This window comes from Strigops habroptila, chromosome 10, assembly GCF_004027225.2.
Source record: "Strigops habroptila isolate Jane chromosome 10, bStrHab1.2.pri, whole genome shotgun sequence".
NCBI lineage: Eukaryota > Metazoa > Chordata > Aves > Psittaciformes > Psittacidae > Strigops > Strigops habroptila.
In genome coordinates, this window is record NC_046359.1 from 5,548,772 (window position 1) to 5,566,224 (window position 17,453).

At 40.4% G+C, this 17,453-nt stretch overlaps 1 protein-coding gene across 1 annotated transcript in view; it reads right to left on the reverse strand.

Annotated features, from left to right (window-relative positions):
* UST (uronyl 2-sulfotransferase) overlaps window positions 1-17,453 on the reverse strand; it is a 154,647-nt gene that overhangs the window by 23,473 nt on the left and 113,721 nt on the right. Inside the window, exons 6-7 of the mRNA XM_030499861.1 lie at window positions 10,118-10,215; window positions 7,780-7,937 (exon numbers count right to left, since the gene is read on the reverse strand). Of these exons, the coding sequence (XP_030355721.1) occupies window positions 7,780-7,937; window positions 10,118-10,215 (256 nt within the window). The remainder of the gene's footprint in view (window positions 1-7,779; window positions 7,938-10,117; window positions 10,216-17,453) is intronic.

Below are 17,453 nucleotides of genomic sequence, written 5' to 3' on the forward strand. Positions count from 1 at the left end.
CTCAACTGCCCAGAAACTTTCGAAAAGAAATATCTGATCTAGGTTCTTCAATGGATGACTTTAAAGGGAACGTGGGCTTCACCTTCCACTACAACTCATTCTGAGAAGAGCCTTTACAAATTCAACTTCCATTAAAATCCAAGCCTAAAATAAGGATTTAAAAATCTTCATCGTAACTGGCAAGCAGATAAGCCATATCCTTCTTTGCCATATTCAGTGGTGAGACCTAGAAGGAGGCCAATCTCCTCAAATGCCAGAAGTGCTGGGCAGAGGCACTGTGGATCAACACTGCCCTCCTCATTCCTCCAGTTCATGAACCATGCTCTATGCCCTCTATTCCCCTGCCAACACGAAATATGTCAATTTCTCACCTGATCTAAGTGATCACTGCTGCTGCTGCTGCACTTGCAAAGTCAACCACTCATCTTGACTCTAGAAGAAAGCAGAACCATAGTAATATGTCCAGCAAATAGACCTGTAAATCACACTTCCCTGCACCATGAGCTCAGGGAGGAGATTTACCCAAAGTGTCGTTGTCACAGCAGGCTGTCAGCTACCTCACTTTTCACCTCAAAATGCGCATTCATTTTGGGCCACAAGATGTATTTATATGTAAAAGCTCTGCTGCATGACCATGCACATATGAGCTAACTCCAATCTAACAAGTACACACTAGCAGGGAACAGTAACTACAGAAAACTTGAGCCTGGGTGCATACAAGCTCCACGTGGGCTTGCAAAGCCATGCCAAACTCTTTTGCCACACCTTTACTGTTGCTCATATTTCAGCAGTGAGACTGATACTATCTTGGACAAATCTTTTGGTGCCATAGTTCTGTCTCTCATGCAACATACACACAGTCTGGAGTGGCTTCACCTTCCCCAGCAGAACAAGAACCACAGCTGTTATGAGCTGCCAATCTTTGCTGCAGGACTTGCCACAGAGAAGCTTATGCTCCTGAGACAAATCTTCTAAAGACCTAGCAGATCTTTTGGAAAACATGGAGTCATGCGAAAGCCCAAAAGTGCTCAAATTCTTCCAAGAGCTCCTATTCTTAAAACTGCTTAATTCATTCACAATGGGATGTGAAACCTCTGAAAGACAGAAAACAACATCTTTTCCTTTTATGGCATTGGAGAAGGAAAGGCTATTTCCACTGATTGTGCTTATCAGTGATTGGTGCATCCACTAACTTCAGGGCATCCCAGATCAGGCAGTCCGGTTTTGTCCCTGCTCTCCTGCTCTCCAAACCTTGTGTTTTCATGGCTGAAGAGCTAAATAATGTATCTGCAGCTTTCGATAATACCTCAGCTTTATAAAACAAAACAAAGAGCACAATAAATGTGCAGAATGTCCTAGATGCTATCGACCTAACTGGGAACAAACGTCCTTGGGGATATGCACTGGGCTCTTCCTCTCTCCCTGCCTTTTTTGCACACAGAGAACTGGGAATTTGTTTTACAAGAAACAAAACATACAATTAAAACTTTCCCTAGAGCTTAAACTGCCCATTTTAACATACACATTGTTTTAGAGTGTTCTGTGCAATTTTGAAAGTTCAGACTTCAGAGGGAGAAGAAAGGAACGGTTTGTTCACATTTCCTATCTTTATTTTCTATTTTCAGAACAGGATGTTGGGTGATAAAGAAGAAACCGCCACCCAGGCAGAATGTAAATTCACATGTGCTATTACCACTGGCACGATGTTCAAGTCCCTGAAAGTCCTGAACAAGCAGGGAGATTACACCACCTTCTGGACAAAACTTTTAAGTCACACATACAGTTCATACAATGGATGGGATAGTGCCATGGAAGCATTGCACAATGAGTCACTCCCCAGGTCCAACCTCATGTTTTACGTCCATGTGAAATTTAGAATTCTCCTCTTCTGCAGAAAACTTTCACGCACAGTGATTCCTCTTGACAATATTATTTAGGGAAAGCACAAAGCTGCTTTGGAGCGTGAGGTGAAAAGACAGCATGTTCGGAGTCTCCAAAGTTTTTGCATATTTGAATGTGTTCAAAATTTTCCCAGATTCTGTTTTAAGAAAGTAGCAGACGCAAAGAAGTGATGCAAAAAAATCTCAGCATATAAACTTAATCTAATCCAAACTGCTTTTATTTTCACATCAAGAGCACAGATGCTTGTAGGAGAGAGAAGGGTTGTGCATTTGTGCACCAGAGATGAGCAAATGTATTCCCTTTCCACATAACCAGTCACAACCTTCTCCAGAAAGCACAGGTCATGAGAAGCAGGCAGATTATTAGAAGCTGCACGTCACCTGTCCTAATTTTTTCTTTCATTTTGTGCTGAACAAAGACACAACATAAGATGATCACTGTTTAAGGACACTGCACGAAAAGCACTGCCTCCCTTCCATCAGACTTCTTCCAACATTTCTTACCCAGAGGTTTTGCTCTTGGAGGTTGTGCTGGCAAAGACATCAAAATTCCAGTTTCTCAGAGGGAAAAAAGAACAGTGGGATCTTCCTGCCCTCCCTTTGCTTTCTTCATACCACAGCAACTTTTCCAGCAATGACCTTCAGTTCCAGAACATTTCCAAATGCACAGCATCCACATCTGCCAGAGCAACCCAAGAATAGGGTGGGAGAAAGGCTGCCACAAGAATTTAGTACTAAAGGTATCTATCTACCTAAGGCAAGAGGGAGGCCTACTAACAAAGTGATGGCCTGGAAGAGGGATAAGGAAAGAAAGAAAAGCCTTTCTTGCTCTTCTCCACTTGCAAAGTTTTATTTTGACAAGGAGTGGGAAAATGTTCTTTTCCCTTCCAGCACAGGAACCATGGGAACGCATGCCCCATCTTCAGTGCTGCCCCAGCACAGGAGCGACCTTTGGCACTGTGCAAGACGTCCAAGTGTTGATCCTACCCTTTTCCTAACTCCTTCAAATAAGGCTTCATCATCTACTTCATGGGATCTCAGCCTTACAATAAAGACAAATGTCAGCATCTCCCTCCTTGCTGCGGTTAAAGAGAAGGGGAAACTTAGAAAATGTCAAGACTGTGTCACTAGCACTCATGAACAGTAACGGATTTAAAAAATCAGCATGATTGTATTACCCAGGATATTACTACTACAGTTTAAAATATTCCACGTAAATGTGATTCTTCGGGAGAATAACATTTTTGTTGCATTTTCAAAAGAAGCACATTTTACGGTTTACCTGTACAATATATTTTCTTCCAGCTGACAGCGTGAGGAATTCCATTGCACCCAATAAAATTCACTGTTTGAAAAGCTTAAACCAGTCTTCTTGCTTTAGACTAAGATGTACACATTCTCCACACAAAATACAACGTTCAGAAAACTTTTTTTTTTTTCTGTTATTGGGAAGAATTGTTTTTATAGGGCTCAGGGTGCCAAAGAAAATTTATGAAGTCCTGCAGAAAGGTGAGACGATATGGGCTGCTTCTGAGGTAATAAAAGAACATTTTATAGCTTATTCTTTGACATGCTGTAAACTTTTACCCCATACCACAGAATTTGACAAGGCAGAAAAGAATTCCATGTTTTGCTGTCTATAGATAGTGTGTACTTTTCTACCACTTAAAACCACCAGGATACAAAACCCACACGTACCCATTTCAAAAGAAACTGTGTAAGGATTCTGGCCACCAGCCAGGCTACGAAAGTGAGCTATAGCCAGCAAAAATGAACAGGACTGAGCAATTATTTTTCCTTCAGTTGTGCTCCTGAAAGTGAGGAGAGATGTAAAGTTATGCTATAGCTATTCTAGGCTTTTCAAAGAGCTAAGGAATACTTCCAAATTTGAAGTAAATATAATCCAAGGCTCTCCTGTTGGTTCCTATCTGCTCCAATGCTAGGCAAAAAAGAAAGAAAAAATTTGGAGCAAATTTTCTTGTGTTACCAAAGAAATCTACTAAACACAGCAAGATCTTTTTTTATTATTATTATTTACTCTACTCATCTATCAATCCATTTATCTATTTTCTAGCCTGTCTGCCACCCCCACTCTTCCCTTTCGATGTCGTGTCAAGAGCAGTTCTGGCTGTCAAGGCAGGAAGAGTTGGTCACTTTAGACAAGACAGGCATTAACAAAGAGAGTCCTTTCGCAATTCTTGACTTGGTACCAACATTAAGAAAATACTTAATTTCAAGGAGAGAGTGGAAAAGCAGAAAAACAGGAAGAATGTAGCTCTAAAGTATTCTGCAAGATAAAGACAGATTGGTTCCAATGAAAGCTTTAGCACCACAAAGAGCTTTCACCTTTTTTTGCACATTGATATAAACCACAGAAGTCAAAATATTTGACATACGGATTAGCTAAACACAACATTTTTATTAATGCAATGAATAAAATTACCTTCCTAGTGTCCTCTGACACTAAAATTTCCTGTCATGCAGAATTGCCAACTTTTTTAAACTCACAAAAATTGAGAAAAAATTGGTGTGCATTTCAAATGTGCATCAAAAAGAAAAGAAAAAGCCATCATGGAACAAATACACAGCAGCTGGCAAGCAAAATAAATATCTCAATAACCAACTGTTAGGGATAACATCTGAACAAGTCAACTCTTTTAATTTCACTCCTTAAATTTTTTTATATTTTACCTTTCTTCACAGTTTCCTTCTGCCAGCTCACGTAAAATAAATCATTAGCATCACCAACAATAGCACTTAAGTCTGGATTAAGCACTTACCTGTGTCATTACATATACAGACACACACTCATATATCTGTGCTCTCTGATGTAACTGTTCCACTATCTACCTGATCAATAGAGCCCCACTATCTACCTGATCAATAGAGCCACTGTTATGCTGATCTTGTGCTTCAGAACAATAGCTGCAAAGTGTTCTTGAAGGTAAAAAGGCTTTGTTTTGCAGCTAGAAGAAGACACTGAGCAAAGAGTTCCTTAATAAATGTTGTTACATGCTGTCTCGGATGAGAAATTTTACTAGACAGAAGAAACAAAAGGCTTGAATATGACTTGCACGGTTGAAAGAAACAGATTAGAAAAAGTTCCCAGATTTCCTGATTTCTGTTAGCACCAACCTACAGTGAAGGCTCCCAATACTAAGACTTTTTCTTGGATGGTAGTTGTAGTGATCTTGTGACCACCCAAAGCACCTGTAACAAGGGAGGAGGGTCCCAAATTTGGGAAGAAAAAGGGGTTTAACCCAGAACTCCTGCAGACATATCTTAAACGCACACGTGATTTTATGGGTTTGATAACATCCAGCAGTTTGCTTCCTAAAACAAAAGGTAGCTGCTTTTCATTTGGTTTAGATTATTATGATGGTGGGACAGCAATCACCAATTTCCTACTCTGGTCTCTAATCTATATAATCTACTAAAGCAACACTAGATGAAAATTGCCTTCCTTTAGCTACTTTCTGCTTCAAAGCAGTTCTACAAATCCAGTTTTTGAACTGTGTCTAACCCAGAACCGCTTATTGCAGTGGACTTCAGTGCAGAGATTCACTGACCTGGAAGTGAAATCACCTTTCTGTGCCCGGTCCTTCACTGTCTTTTTCTCATCTCAATTATGTCCAACCGACAAAAGATAAGTTCTGGAAAACCTTTCCTTTCTTTGTGTGAAAAGAGGAAAGACTGTCGTAAGAGTATCTTAGGTGTAGCAGCAGGTCAGCAGGCAAAACCTGTCAATTGTCTATAGATGTAATCTGCAAGTATTAGTTGCAACAAAAGGTCACCACACAGCTGGGCAGAGTAACATCTCTTCTTCCCAGCACTTCATGATGCAACAGCAGAGGGTGTTGCAGATCAGGTCTAAGGTGCTCTTAGGAGAATTTCTTGCACAGCACTTGGATTTCTTTTTTTCCTGGCTGATTCTGTTAAGTTTTTCCCAAGCATTAGCACCAACTCAGAAATAAACTGAAAATAATTATGACTGAAAAAAGCCCCAAACATATGAATGTATGAAAAGACGAGAGAGTTAACACAAGGAAACTGTTTCCTTTCTATTTTTCCTTGTCAATAAGTGAATGGGAAAAGTAAACCAGAAGTTTAATCTGCATGGGGAATACTGAAGAGGTGAATCTTCAGACATGACACACCACCAGTCTTACACGCAAACTCCCAAAGGAAATCACTGTCCGGAAATAGGGGGTCAAATTTCCCCCAGACACTGGAATAAACACGGAGAAGAGAAAGATTATCCAGCACTTAATGATTCCAAGAGATTGCTTATTTCACACAAAATCAAGACCCTGCATGCTATCTGTTAGCTTTCCCCATTGTAAGAGAAGTGAGAATCTATGGTGCACAGAACAGCTGAGGAAGTCCTATAGAGACCCAAAGAAAAATCTGCTCATTGCAAAGAGAGCATCCTTTTATTGATCCCCTGCTTCCCTCTTCTCTAACATTCCCACGGGAAAACCTTGGAGACTGAGTTGTGTAAATCTTTAGGAAAACTTCCACATACTACAAACATAAGCCTTTTTCATTTTAATTTACAAAGAAAAGAGAAATAACTGATCCAAACCTGGGCACTGTTCTCATGTCAATACCATACCATGCTCTTCTTTTGTCATTGTTGAACAAAACAGCTCTATGGCTGCATACAGCACCAGAACAAAGTAACACACACACCTTCTAAATAGCTGCCTTAACTGCTTTATTGAAAGCAGATAATGACCCAGTAAAATCATGTTCAGAGGAAGAACGGCATGTTTTCCCTTTGATATCTGTATCATTGCTAAATACAAAATCTTCAAAGATGCATCCTGGGGACAGGGATTGGTGGACAGTCACCCAAAATTCCTAGTTACGGACAGAAAGCCATGATTTCTCCAAAGTGACATATTACTGTGATAGCTGCTCTCAATCAAAAGCCAACCATCATCTGCATGCATTACAAACAAAATTAAATATTTAATCCATGTGTTTTTAATACACAACTTGGTACAAAACACATATTTCAGTGGCTGTAGGCATTTCACACCAACATGAATGCAACAGAGTCACCAAGCAAGAAGGGAATTTTTACCCCACTCTGGTTCATATGATGTTGATAGCCTAGCCAAACATAAGCAGGAAATCAGTTCTGCCGGAATGACACGCACAGCCCCACAGAAACATCGTGTTTCTTGGTTGAGGCATAGGACACAAGACTGCTTTCTAAAGACGTTAGCAATAAATAAGCATTGGGAGGGATGGACCCTTTCAGATTGACTGTGGGGTGCAAATTAAGGGGTAGATTAAGCGCTCTCTGTTTTTATTTCTCTACTCAAGTATCCTAAGTCTTTTCCCCCAGCATGCTTTGTACTTAAAGTGCCGTAAATACACATTCTTATTTGTACTTTACCTAAACTCAGTTTAACTGAAGTTCCGTTTCATTTCAACTCTTAGTCAAGGTTGAGGGAAAATAAATATCCTGGTGCTGGAGAATCTCCAAAGCGTCCAGATCTCCAAACCACTTCTTGCAGGTTTACTTTGGTAGATATTGCTGACACCATTTTGAGAATATTTTGACAGTATTATTTGACAGCTGAGTATGACAGAATTAAAAGAAGAGAAAGCCACTCCAGTGGTAAATGGGAAGCTTTCTGACATGTGACAAGGTCCCTGGAGCACCAAATGCTTGCCCGGGAATGAAAACCACACAGCAACATTGAGAAAAAAAGCAGAATATGTACCCTTCCCCATCAGTCATATCTGTTCCCTAAAAGGGAGATAAATCTCTTCATTCACTAAACAAGACAAACACGTACCTTTCAGCAGCCATGCAGATTTTGCCAAAGTTTCTGTAAAATAGCTTTTTAATGGAAAAAGTTACCTGGGTTTTTGTAGATGCTAAGCACATCCTTGAAATAATGAGGTAAGAATCTCTCTAATAAAAGCAGCACATCCTCCAACTCCTCCAGAATGCCCACAAGCAGAAAATTCTCATTAACGTTCAGCTTTGCTCTTTCAAGGGCCCATTCACCAGGCTCCCTGTATGAAATTGACGGAGGGAGAGAAACGGAGAAGAGGAGGAAAAAAAAGTTTAAATATGTATTTATCTCAGAAATTCAAGCCAAGAACACAACTGAATCAAAAAATATTCTGTGCTGCACTTCCAACAGAACATAAAAAGCCCCCACCAGACTTGAGTGGCTTACTGAGCTTTCCTGTACAACATCTAGAATTGGTTTGGCATGTAAAAACATGATCACATTAGAAGGGCATTAAGCAATGTGTGGAAATATTCTGTTCTGAAGACATCTCTCACCAAGTTGTTCATACACTCAAACTTGTGAACTCCTGTATTTCAACTCAGAAGCATGACCCATCTCATGGGAGGATGACTGCCCTAGGTGATGAAGGGTGCTAAGGGATGGCGGTGTCCCTGAACCACATCAGGAGAACCGCTGCAAGTGAACACTGCCTGCTGCTACCCAGTGAGTACTACACAGTAGGCTACTGGCCTGTTTCCCACCTTGTCCGTTCTTTCAACTTCTGCCAAAGTCTCCATGAGCTTCCCTTTGCCTTCCATTACCCCTGACGGCCCTGTTGGCTCTGCTACAGATTTCACATTTGTTTGCTCTGACTGATACTGGGTTTGAAGATCAGCTTAGGGTTATTCTATCTTTTGCCCCAGTAGGAGAAGTGGCAGGATATCAGTAAAACTTTATGCCTCTTCCTTAGTTTCCTGGAAGCAGAATTTGGTTAGAGAAGCATATGAATCCGAAATCACTTAGGCTAACTTATATTAATTATGTCCTGGGAGCAGCAGTCAGCATTCATTTCGATACAGGATATAATGCCAGTGTCCCAGATTAAAGGAAATCAGCTTTTTCACTGGGCCCACCTGGTATGATGAACACCTGAGCCACATATGCTTCCAGAGAGTGGCTGGAGATTGCACCTCTTCTCTGGCTCCATAAAGCTATTGCAAATTCTATGCAACAGTGAATTAAACAACATTTGTCAGAATGTCTTTTGACAATATTGGGAAAAGCTTATTGTTCTATACTCCTGCTAGAGCAGACTTGGAGTAGGTTTTTCATTTCCTACCATTTTCTGTGCACTGATTCACTTTCTAGAAGAGCAGAGCAGCCTAACAAATCTTATAAGCTTCCTTCTTGCAGCTCCTTGTGAGACTATGAAGTACTTGAAGGAAGGGCATGACAGGAAACCCATCTATAACAAGCTGTAAACCTGTACTTCAATATACTGCTTAGGAGCCTCATAGAGCTTTGTGGTGAAAGTACTCAGGTATGTGACTGTTGTTAATGGGATTAAATATGCAACCATAAGCCAAAATACATTAAGAAAAAATGTGTAATGAAAATGAAGTCATGCATCTGTTTTGCTTCTTAATCATAACTTCACTTATGCCAAAAAACTAAAGCAGTATTTCATAAGAAAGATACTTAGAAACTGAGACATAAGAAGGAACACATTTTCACTTGTTATTACTGCTCCAAAAAAGTACAGCTTTTGAAATAAATTTTTGAAAAACATCTGCAGTTGTTCCACTATGGAGAAGCAGTAACAATAAAAAAATAGAATACCTCGAAGTTGAACAAACCTAATAAAGAACATGCTGTGACTAGCAATACCGAAGTATTTGAAAACAGGAAGATATTTAAAATTATTTACATATTGTTACATTAAAGTTCACTATGCAGAATCAGTAATACAGCAATATGAGAACAGACACATTAAAAACAAGCTAGGTCAATCACAGCAGTATAAGGCTGCACTTTACAAGTTTTAAACATGATTTCTATTTCTTACATGGACATAAAAACCTGGAATTCCTCATACGTAGACCTGATACAAGCATCTAAGCACAGCTAAAACATGTATTACAGAATTACAGTGCAGTAAAATGAGTGATGATCACACACAGTCACTGCCATCCTCACCTTGCCAACCCAGAAAAAAATTTCCACAGAAATACCTCCAGATTTGATGAATTATTCAGGTATTACATCAAGAAAAAAGAACAGAACTACATTTGCATTCCGCTCCTTACACCAACATATATGCATGCAGTTGCCACATGCAGTGCTACACGTACTTAAACTTTTCTCTTCAAGTAACTGTTGCCTCTTTATTACCAGCCTCTGACAAAATGCTGGCAATAGCTATCGCTGAACAAATTGGGATATCTTGTGTATGTTTACCTGCATCTTGGATGCTGTCCACAGAAATATGGTATGATGTAAAATAACCTGGGATTGGAACATTCAGGGTAGTTTTCAAGGATACATACGTTAATGTCCTGTGGGGGAGGAAAGGAAAAAAAATTAAAGAAAGAAAGAGAGGTCGAAACCTGCATTTTCCTTTCTCTATTAACCAGTGTTTTCTTTATCTCATATTTTTACAGTCATCTCAGAGTCACAGAATTGTGCTGAGGTTATCCCAGGTACCTTAGAAGTCATCTACCAGTCAATGTGTCTACTTCTAAATATCATTAGAAATATTCAGGAGGGAAAAAAAAAATATGCAAAACCCACTTTTTTTTTTTTTTTCTTGCTGCAAATAACACAATTATTATATTGAGGTTTCCACATGATTCAAAGCGGGGCACCTGGATCAACTTTCATATTGAGTTATATTTAAAACATTCGGGAGATTATTTTCAGACACTTCTTTCTTCTAAATACACCTGGGGGAAATTCTGAAGTAACCAGAATAAATCAAATTGAGACAACAATTTTATTTTATTTTTTTTTTCCCATTCTCCTGCATTCAATGACTGGAATGATCAAACATCAGCTGTAATTTCCACAGCTCGCTCTTGATAGAAAAACATACATCACTTTTGATTACAATTCTGTTAGTTCATCAGATGTTCAGAATTGAGCCTATAGTGTAAACCCCCACTGAGAAAACCATGTATTAGAAAGTATTTATCATTTTCCTGATTTATTGTTCATCTAATTAGGCGCTATTTATCATTCTTCAAAGACTAGGCATAGCTACTGAACCCCGAGGAACTGTATTCCAGTTCTAGCTTTACTGTAGCGCAGTAATAAACGTACCTGCAAGCAGACTGAATTCCACTACTCTTACCTAGTCTCACAGACCCTCACTCTGCAAGCAGACCGACTGACTACAAAGAGATGTACAGGACAAAGAAAAAAAGTGCCAGAAAAATAAGCAAAAATGAAAGGATCTCATCTTTGCAAAACCTTCTTTCTTATTTAAAGATGAGTGTCTTTGTAATGCAACAAGCTTGATGCACATCAGTATCAAACCAACGACTAATCAATCCATACTTCATCAGTAAGTAAGTAAAATGCGATAGAGAACACTTCAGAGGGCAACACACCCTCTGGAAGACAGCAGTGCTCAGCAGCACAGGACACATGGAGAGCATCCACTGCTCTCCCGGGCAGCATGGGGTACAAGCCTCCAGCTGCAGCATCCGCTTCCGAGACCTCAGTGCAGAAGAGCTCTTCCCAGCACTTCAGCCCTCATGCCTAACTTCACTAGTGTCACATTTGGGTCTGTAAGCCTTTTAAAGCACACTCCTGTTTCCTCCTCTGTCTTACACATATGCGTATCAGATTTTACAAGCACATTGGAAGATCCTGGGCTGGGAAGTAAATTACATGGTGAGGAATCATCAAAGAAAACAACATAAGAATTTCCAAGTGTAATACAAACAACCAGATCTCCCTTCTCCCGCCAATGTATTCAAACATACCGACAAGGGCTTGCCTTAAATACATGAGAAAATTCATGGTCAAGGCTTGAATTTTGACATTCAAGTCTCTGAGCTGAAGCTAAGCAGCCCCCCATTCTCAGTCCTATGAATATTACTGAGAAACCTACTGGTGGCAGAGGGAATGTGTCCCTCCTATCATATAAAGAATTTTAAAACAGCAGTTCTTTAAGGTTTATTGTGCTTTTACTGTAGACACCATCAGACATGTTTTCAGGGATGCTTTTGGCTCTTACTGATATGGTTTAGTAGTGGACTTGGCAGTCCTGGAATAAAGGTTGGACTTGATGATCTTAAAAGTCTTTTTACAACCTAGTTGATTCTATGATTCTATATTTTCAGTTTCCACAAGAACCTGCAGAGACCTGCAATGAATTCATAAATTGCTTGGACTTTTAAAAAATCTGAAATATTGTCCTGAGAGTACCTAAAAATATGTTCAAGCCAGCTTGTACTCGATTGATGGATTAACTGAAAGGCAGAAACACCTACATAAGATTTAAAATTCATTAGTAACACCCAGCCAAGAACCATTCATCTTTTCTCTGAAAAGAGCAAACTTTAAAGTATTTTTTGTAGAACAATAAACAATTTACTTAAGTTCATGTCTTTAACTCACAGCAAATACTGTACCATTTACAAAAACAGGTGACCTTAACTTTGAGAGATTTTTTTTTTCCCTCCTAATACAAAATCCTAAGGATACTGGAGGAAATAATAAGGGCTTTTTTGTTCACTAGACTTAACACCGAAGTTTTTCAAAATAAGAAATAATTATTTGGCTTCAGAGCATTCCCTATTTCTTGATCCTCAGTGTTCCAACCATAGATTACATGACCACCAGCTTCCAGCATGGATGGATGGCAGTTATAAGTATGCCTAAAAATTTAAAATGAGGAATCGTAACGCAAATAAAGACATCCCTTGCAGGTATATTTCCATGAACCATCCCTTATCTATGGGAAGCCATAAAAACAGCCTTTCTCTCACAACCAAAATGAAAAATACGACACGTTGTCTTTCCATGCCCTGCCCTTGTGGGATACTGCAGCTTCTGTGAAGCCAGGAGACCGTGCTTACAGCCCAGCCACGGTGCATGCTCTTACTTCAGCCTGAAGGCTGCTGATGTGAAGCTGAGGTGTGTCATGAAGGCTACAGAGGAAACAGCAACCTAAATAAATACCTTTCAAGTTTCCATAAAGGGAAAAGAAATGAAATGACGTGGAAAACCAGCGAGTGAGCCCAGCCTAGGCTCACTCCCCTGCTCACAAGGTTGTTCTTCACACACAACTTCAGTCAGTGGCGCAGTCTAGTCCTCACTGTTGCCAGCCAAGGAAAATTCTCCTCCTCTGCCGAGAGCCTCCGAGAATCCTCTCATGGCTTGTAAAATGTTTTCTCGCATACTTGCTTGGTGCTTGTAAAGAGGTCAAACTGACCGCTACATCCTGAGGACAACGTTGCATCATATGAACTAAATACAACCACACTGAGAAAAGGAATATAAAATCCGCCAATGGATTGCACAGAGTGATGGGGAAGAAAATGGAAACATGGCAGCTCAGAAAAGGGCTCAGGAGTGTAAATATGGAAAAGCACAACTTTCTACTTTGTAAGGCTGCAGAAAGACACTGGAAAATCAAGGTATAGTTGGCATTAAGGTTTTCAAATATAAATGCAACATGACTTACTAAATCTTATTTAGGAGCACAAATTATTTACATACTTTTTATGGAAAGTAAATGATAATGCAACACATTTTTGACCCTAAGTAGAGGTGGTTTTACTTCACTAGGTGGTATTTAATGTTTCAATTCAATCTCAATCAAGTATTAAGGTAACACACAACAGCAAGATGACCTTATTTCTTTAAAATTCTGGAGGGATTTGGTACTTGTTTGTGCATCTATGCTAACGGCACTGGCAGCAGATGGCTGTGAGGTAGGCATCACCTCCCAAACCAGCACTGCTAACACAGGCAAAGCCAAGTGGCTCCCAGCCCATGTTATTGTGGCACTGAGCCCCTCCAAGGAGGGCTACCACGTGGGGTGGTTTGTGCCAAACTGGGTGGGATGATGGTCCTCTAGAAATGACAACAACCTGGACAAGTCTATCAGACACCAGTGGAAGGCTGCAGAGCGAGCAATTGGCATTTTTGGGAGAAGCTCCACGAGATGGCAGAGCTGATCTAGCTAACCAAAACATGGGTTTCTGTCCCCAGACAACTCCCTGCACCAGCTGTGATTGCCCCTTCACTCCTGTGCAGGCTCCACCAGCTCAGAAAGCAACAGAAATCCTTTTTTTTTCCTCCATTTCCTTCTGGTCTTCTACCAGAGGAGTGAACAAAGCAGAGTTTGCTCATGGAAATCCCACCCCAGCACTCCAGCTGTACAGGGCATGTCCCCCTCCAAGCGATGCAGGTGACATTTAATGCCATTGCAGCAACTGAGAAAGAGTCACCAGAGCATGTGGCCATTTCACCCCAACACTGACTGTTCCCCAATGCCCAAATTCTGCCACCTTTGCAAGAGCTACCCATGCTCCCAGCATCTTTGTCCGTGGCACCATGAAATCCATGGATGCCAGGGATTTCTCTCTTCTTAGCTACCTGGCAGATCTCATGTAGTTACTGACAAGACAGCAGAGGTGGGCCTCCTGTTTCACTCTGAAGAGGATCAAAACTGCTGCAAAAGAGGACTATAGCTGTAAGAGATATCCAGGCTAATCCTCTGCTGGGTCCACGCAACAGATTAAGGTCTGCCCTGTGAAGACAGATGTTACAGCAGATGGAGGCCAATGACAGGATTTTGGGAACTGGAGCATGGAACAGGGAAGTGCCTGGAGCACCAAGTAGGTCAAGCTGTGTTCCCCAAAGACAACCTCTTCTAGCTGGCTTTAATCATCACTTTCCTGCTCAAAAGTCAAGAGGTAGGCTGCTTTATGTTCAACAAACCATACATTTGAAAGCTGAGCTAAGATTTACATTTTAAAATTAGTTTTCAGTCACAAATAATACTTCTTTCAACTCTTTCTCGCTTAGCACATCCGCTTTTGAAGAGAGACACTTCCGAATGCTTTTGTACAGCTCTGGAAAGGCCGCACAGACGTTTCACACCTTTGCCGGTATTCAAGTTCCTTTCCTTTGCATGTTTTTCAGGAGTTGAAATATGCTTAAGAAAAAAAAAAAAAGAAAAATCCTTGATCTCTTTAATTCCTACAAAACCCTCGTGATCATTTCTTCAACTGCTCTTTGCCTTCAGCTAGACCAAGTATTTGACAAAAAGCAGAAGCAAAAGCAACTGGAGAACGAAGAAAAGAGCCCTCTCATCACCCATACTGTCCCATAAAACAATGTGCTCTTATCAATATGTTGGACTTCCCCTTCAAAATAATTTCTCATTTATTATTATCTGGAAACAGATTCTCTTCCCTTCTCCTCTTTTCCAATTTTTCAAATGCTTCCTACAACCATCACTTCTGTAAGAAAACCATTAGTTAACCACGTGCTTTGACACATGGGGTTGTTCACCTACAAGCTACAATAAAGTCAACCACTTGCGGACGACTGGCATTTATGGCAAGTGAACAGAAGTCCCAAACAGAAGTCGTGGGGACCGAGGGACAGTGACAGCATGCTGTCAGCAGCCAGGGGCTACAAAGGCCAACCCGGCATCTTGCAGAAAGCCCCTGAGAGTCTCTGGGAAACAATGATAGGACCCTACTATGTTTTCCTCATTATTCAGTGGCCTATTTTTGAAAGGACTCTTATGAAAAGTTACCACATACACAGTAGCTCTGGGGAAACATCAGACAGCTACAGATGGAGGCAACATTTAAGTGTCCATACTTCAGCTCTTCTCCATATTAGCTGTCTAGCTAGGCTACTGCAAACCAAAAGGCTCCAAAGACATTTTGTTCCCTCTCTGAGAGCGAGCTCCCTCTCTGATATTACTGCTCTGAGTAGCAAGTCACACCAATATGTTGGCTTGAAGTCAATCAACCATGTATACAAGAAAAAAAATAATTGTAACTGCCTGCTTTGAGAAATCTTCCTTTTAAAAAAATACATTTCAGAAACTTGAAAAAAACCCCTATAGTTCTCCGGTGCTTAATCTAAATAAAATTAAAGGAAAATAAGCATTTTTGTTCATTCTCTGGCATGGCATACTCATACACAGGACAGCTACAGTTTCCTCTTCTGAGTCTCCATCTCAGAGACCCAATGGATGGAGAAGCCAGGCCAGACAGTTCTCCTTCCCTTCAGGCAGGGGGAAGTTCACCAGACATTTTGAGAAAGGGTGGAGGAAGCTGCCTGCAAGTCCTTAGTCGACTTGAGAAAATAAAATTTCAAAGTACTTCTGGTACTTGTGATAAAACCTTGGAAATCCTGGAAATAGGGTTGTTCAGTTTCATCTCCAAGGAATGAGTTTTTGACAAGTAGCGTGTTTAGATTGAAACTGAGCTTACCTCTGTACCCAAAACAGCATCCAAACTTAAAGGTTTGAGTAGATCAGTGTGCTGTTATCTATGTATAGTATGACAGTGTTCTCAAAGACAAAAATAGCTTTAATCTAGACAACATGTACAGTCATCTCCTCTCTGCCCCATTTCCTTGGGGTGTGCAAAGCACACCTTGACAGTGCACCACTGAGCAGCAGCAATGCTGTAACTCCCCACAGCTCTCTGCTAAGCCTTTTTCACCTATGGTTACAAGCCCAGCTTAGAGACTTACACTAAATATTTCTATTTCACACACTCCAGGGTAACATATTAATGCTGCCTTCGAAAGAGGGGACGGGAAGCTGACAGAACCCTTTGCAACTATAGCTGGCTTGAGATCAACCCGAAATATCAGCAGAGACAGTATACTAAGGAATATATACATCTTCTATTCCTTCCCTCAAAGCTTGATATTTTTCCTTAGTAACTGAATTGGCAAGGCTAGACATTTATACTTGAAAGTTATTGAAACTTGATTTTGTTTCATAGTATGACTTTTTTTCTTTAAATAAAAAAGCCTGTACTGTAAGAGTACAATTATTCAAGAGAAATTTCTATTATAAAAAAATCTGGAGAAATAGATAAAAGATATGAAGGCTGGTTCAGTTAAGTTTTCTTTTAATTGTGCTCTACTGAGGAAACTTGACTTTTTAAAGCTAGCCTAGGGTAGCTTACAGCTTGTTTAGATTCAATTTGTGCTGTCTCTACATCAGCCCCACCAAAGCCACTCTATCATTCCTCTTCCTCAGCTAGACAAAAAGCTTGTGGATTGAGATAAGGAGAGGGAGAGATCACTCACCAATTACCATCACGGGCAACAGAAGGTTGCTTCTCCCAGAAGCCGCCCCTGTAGCTCCCCCACTACCAAAACCTTGCCACGCAAATCCAATACATTTTTGTAGAGGACAATCCTGGGTTTTCTTTGAATTGACTTTCCACTTTTTTCTGGCAAAATAAGTGTTTTTCATTTTCCCCCCCAGACCACATAAGCAAATAGGCTGCCAAGCTTCATTCCCACTTTTTTTTTTTCTTTTTGACGGACTCTTTTGGCTGGGCTAATTTGCCTGGCTTTTCTGCCAACAATGTATTCAACTCTTCTTCCTGGCATCTTAGCAAGTGAAGCAGCAGCTAACAAAACAGCTCATCTTCTGCTAACCACCTACATTTTCATTTAGTGCAGGCATAAGTTATTCATTCATATATAAAGTTTTGATGGCATTAACACAGCAGAGGTGATGAAGTATGCCCACAACACTTCTATTTAGATGTGACAAACATTAAACACATTTGCA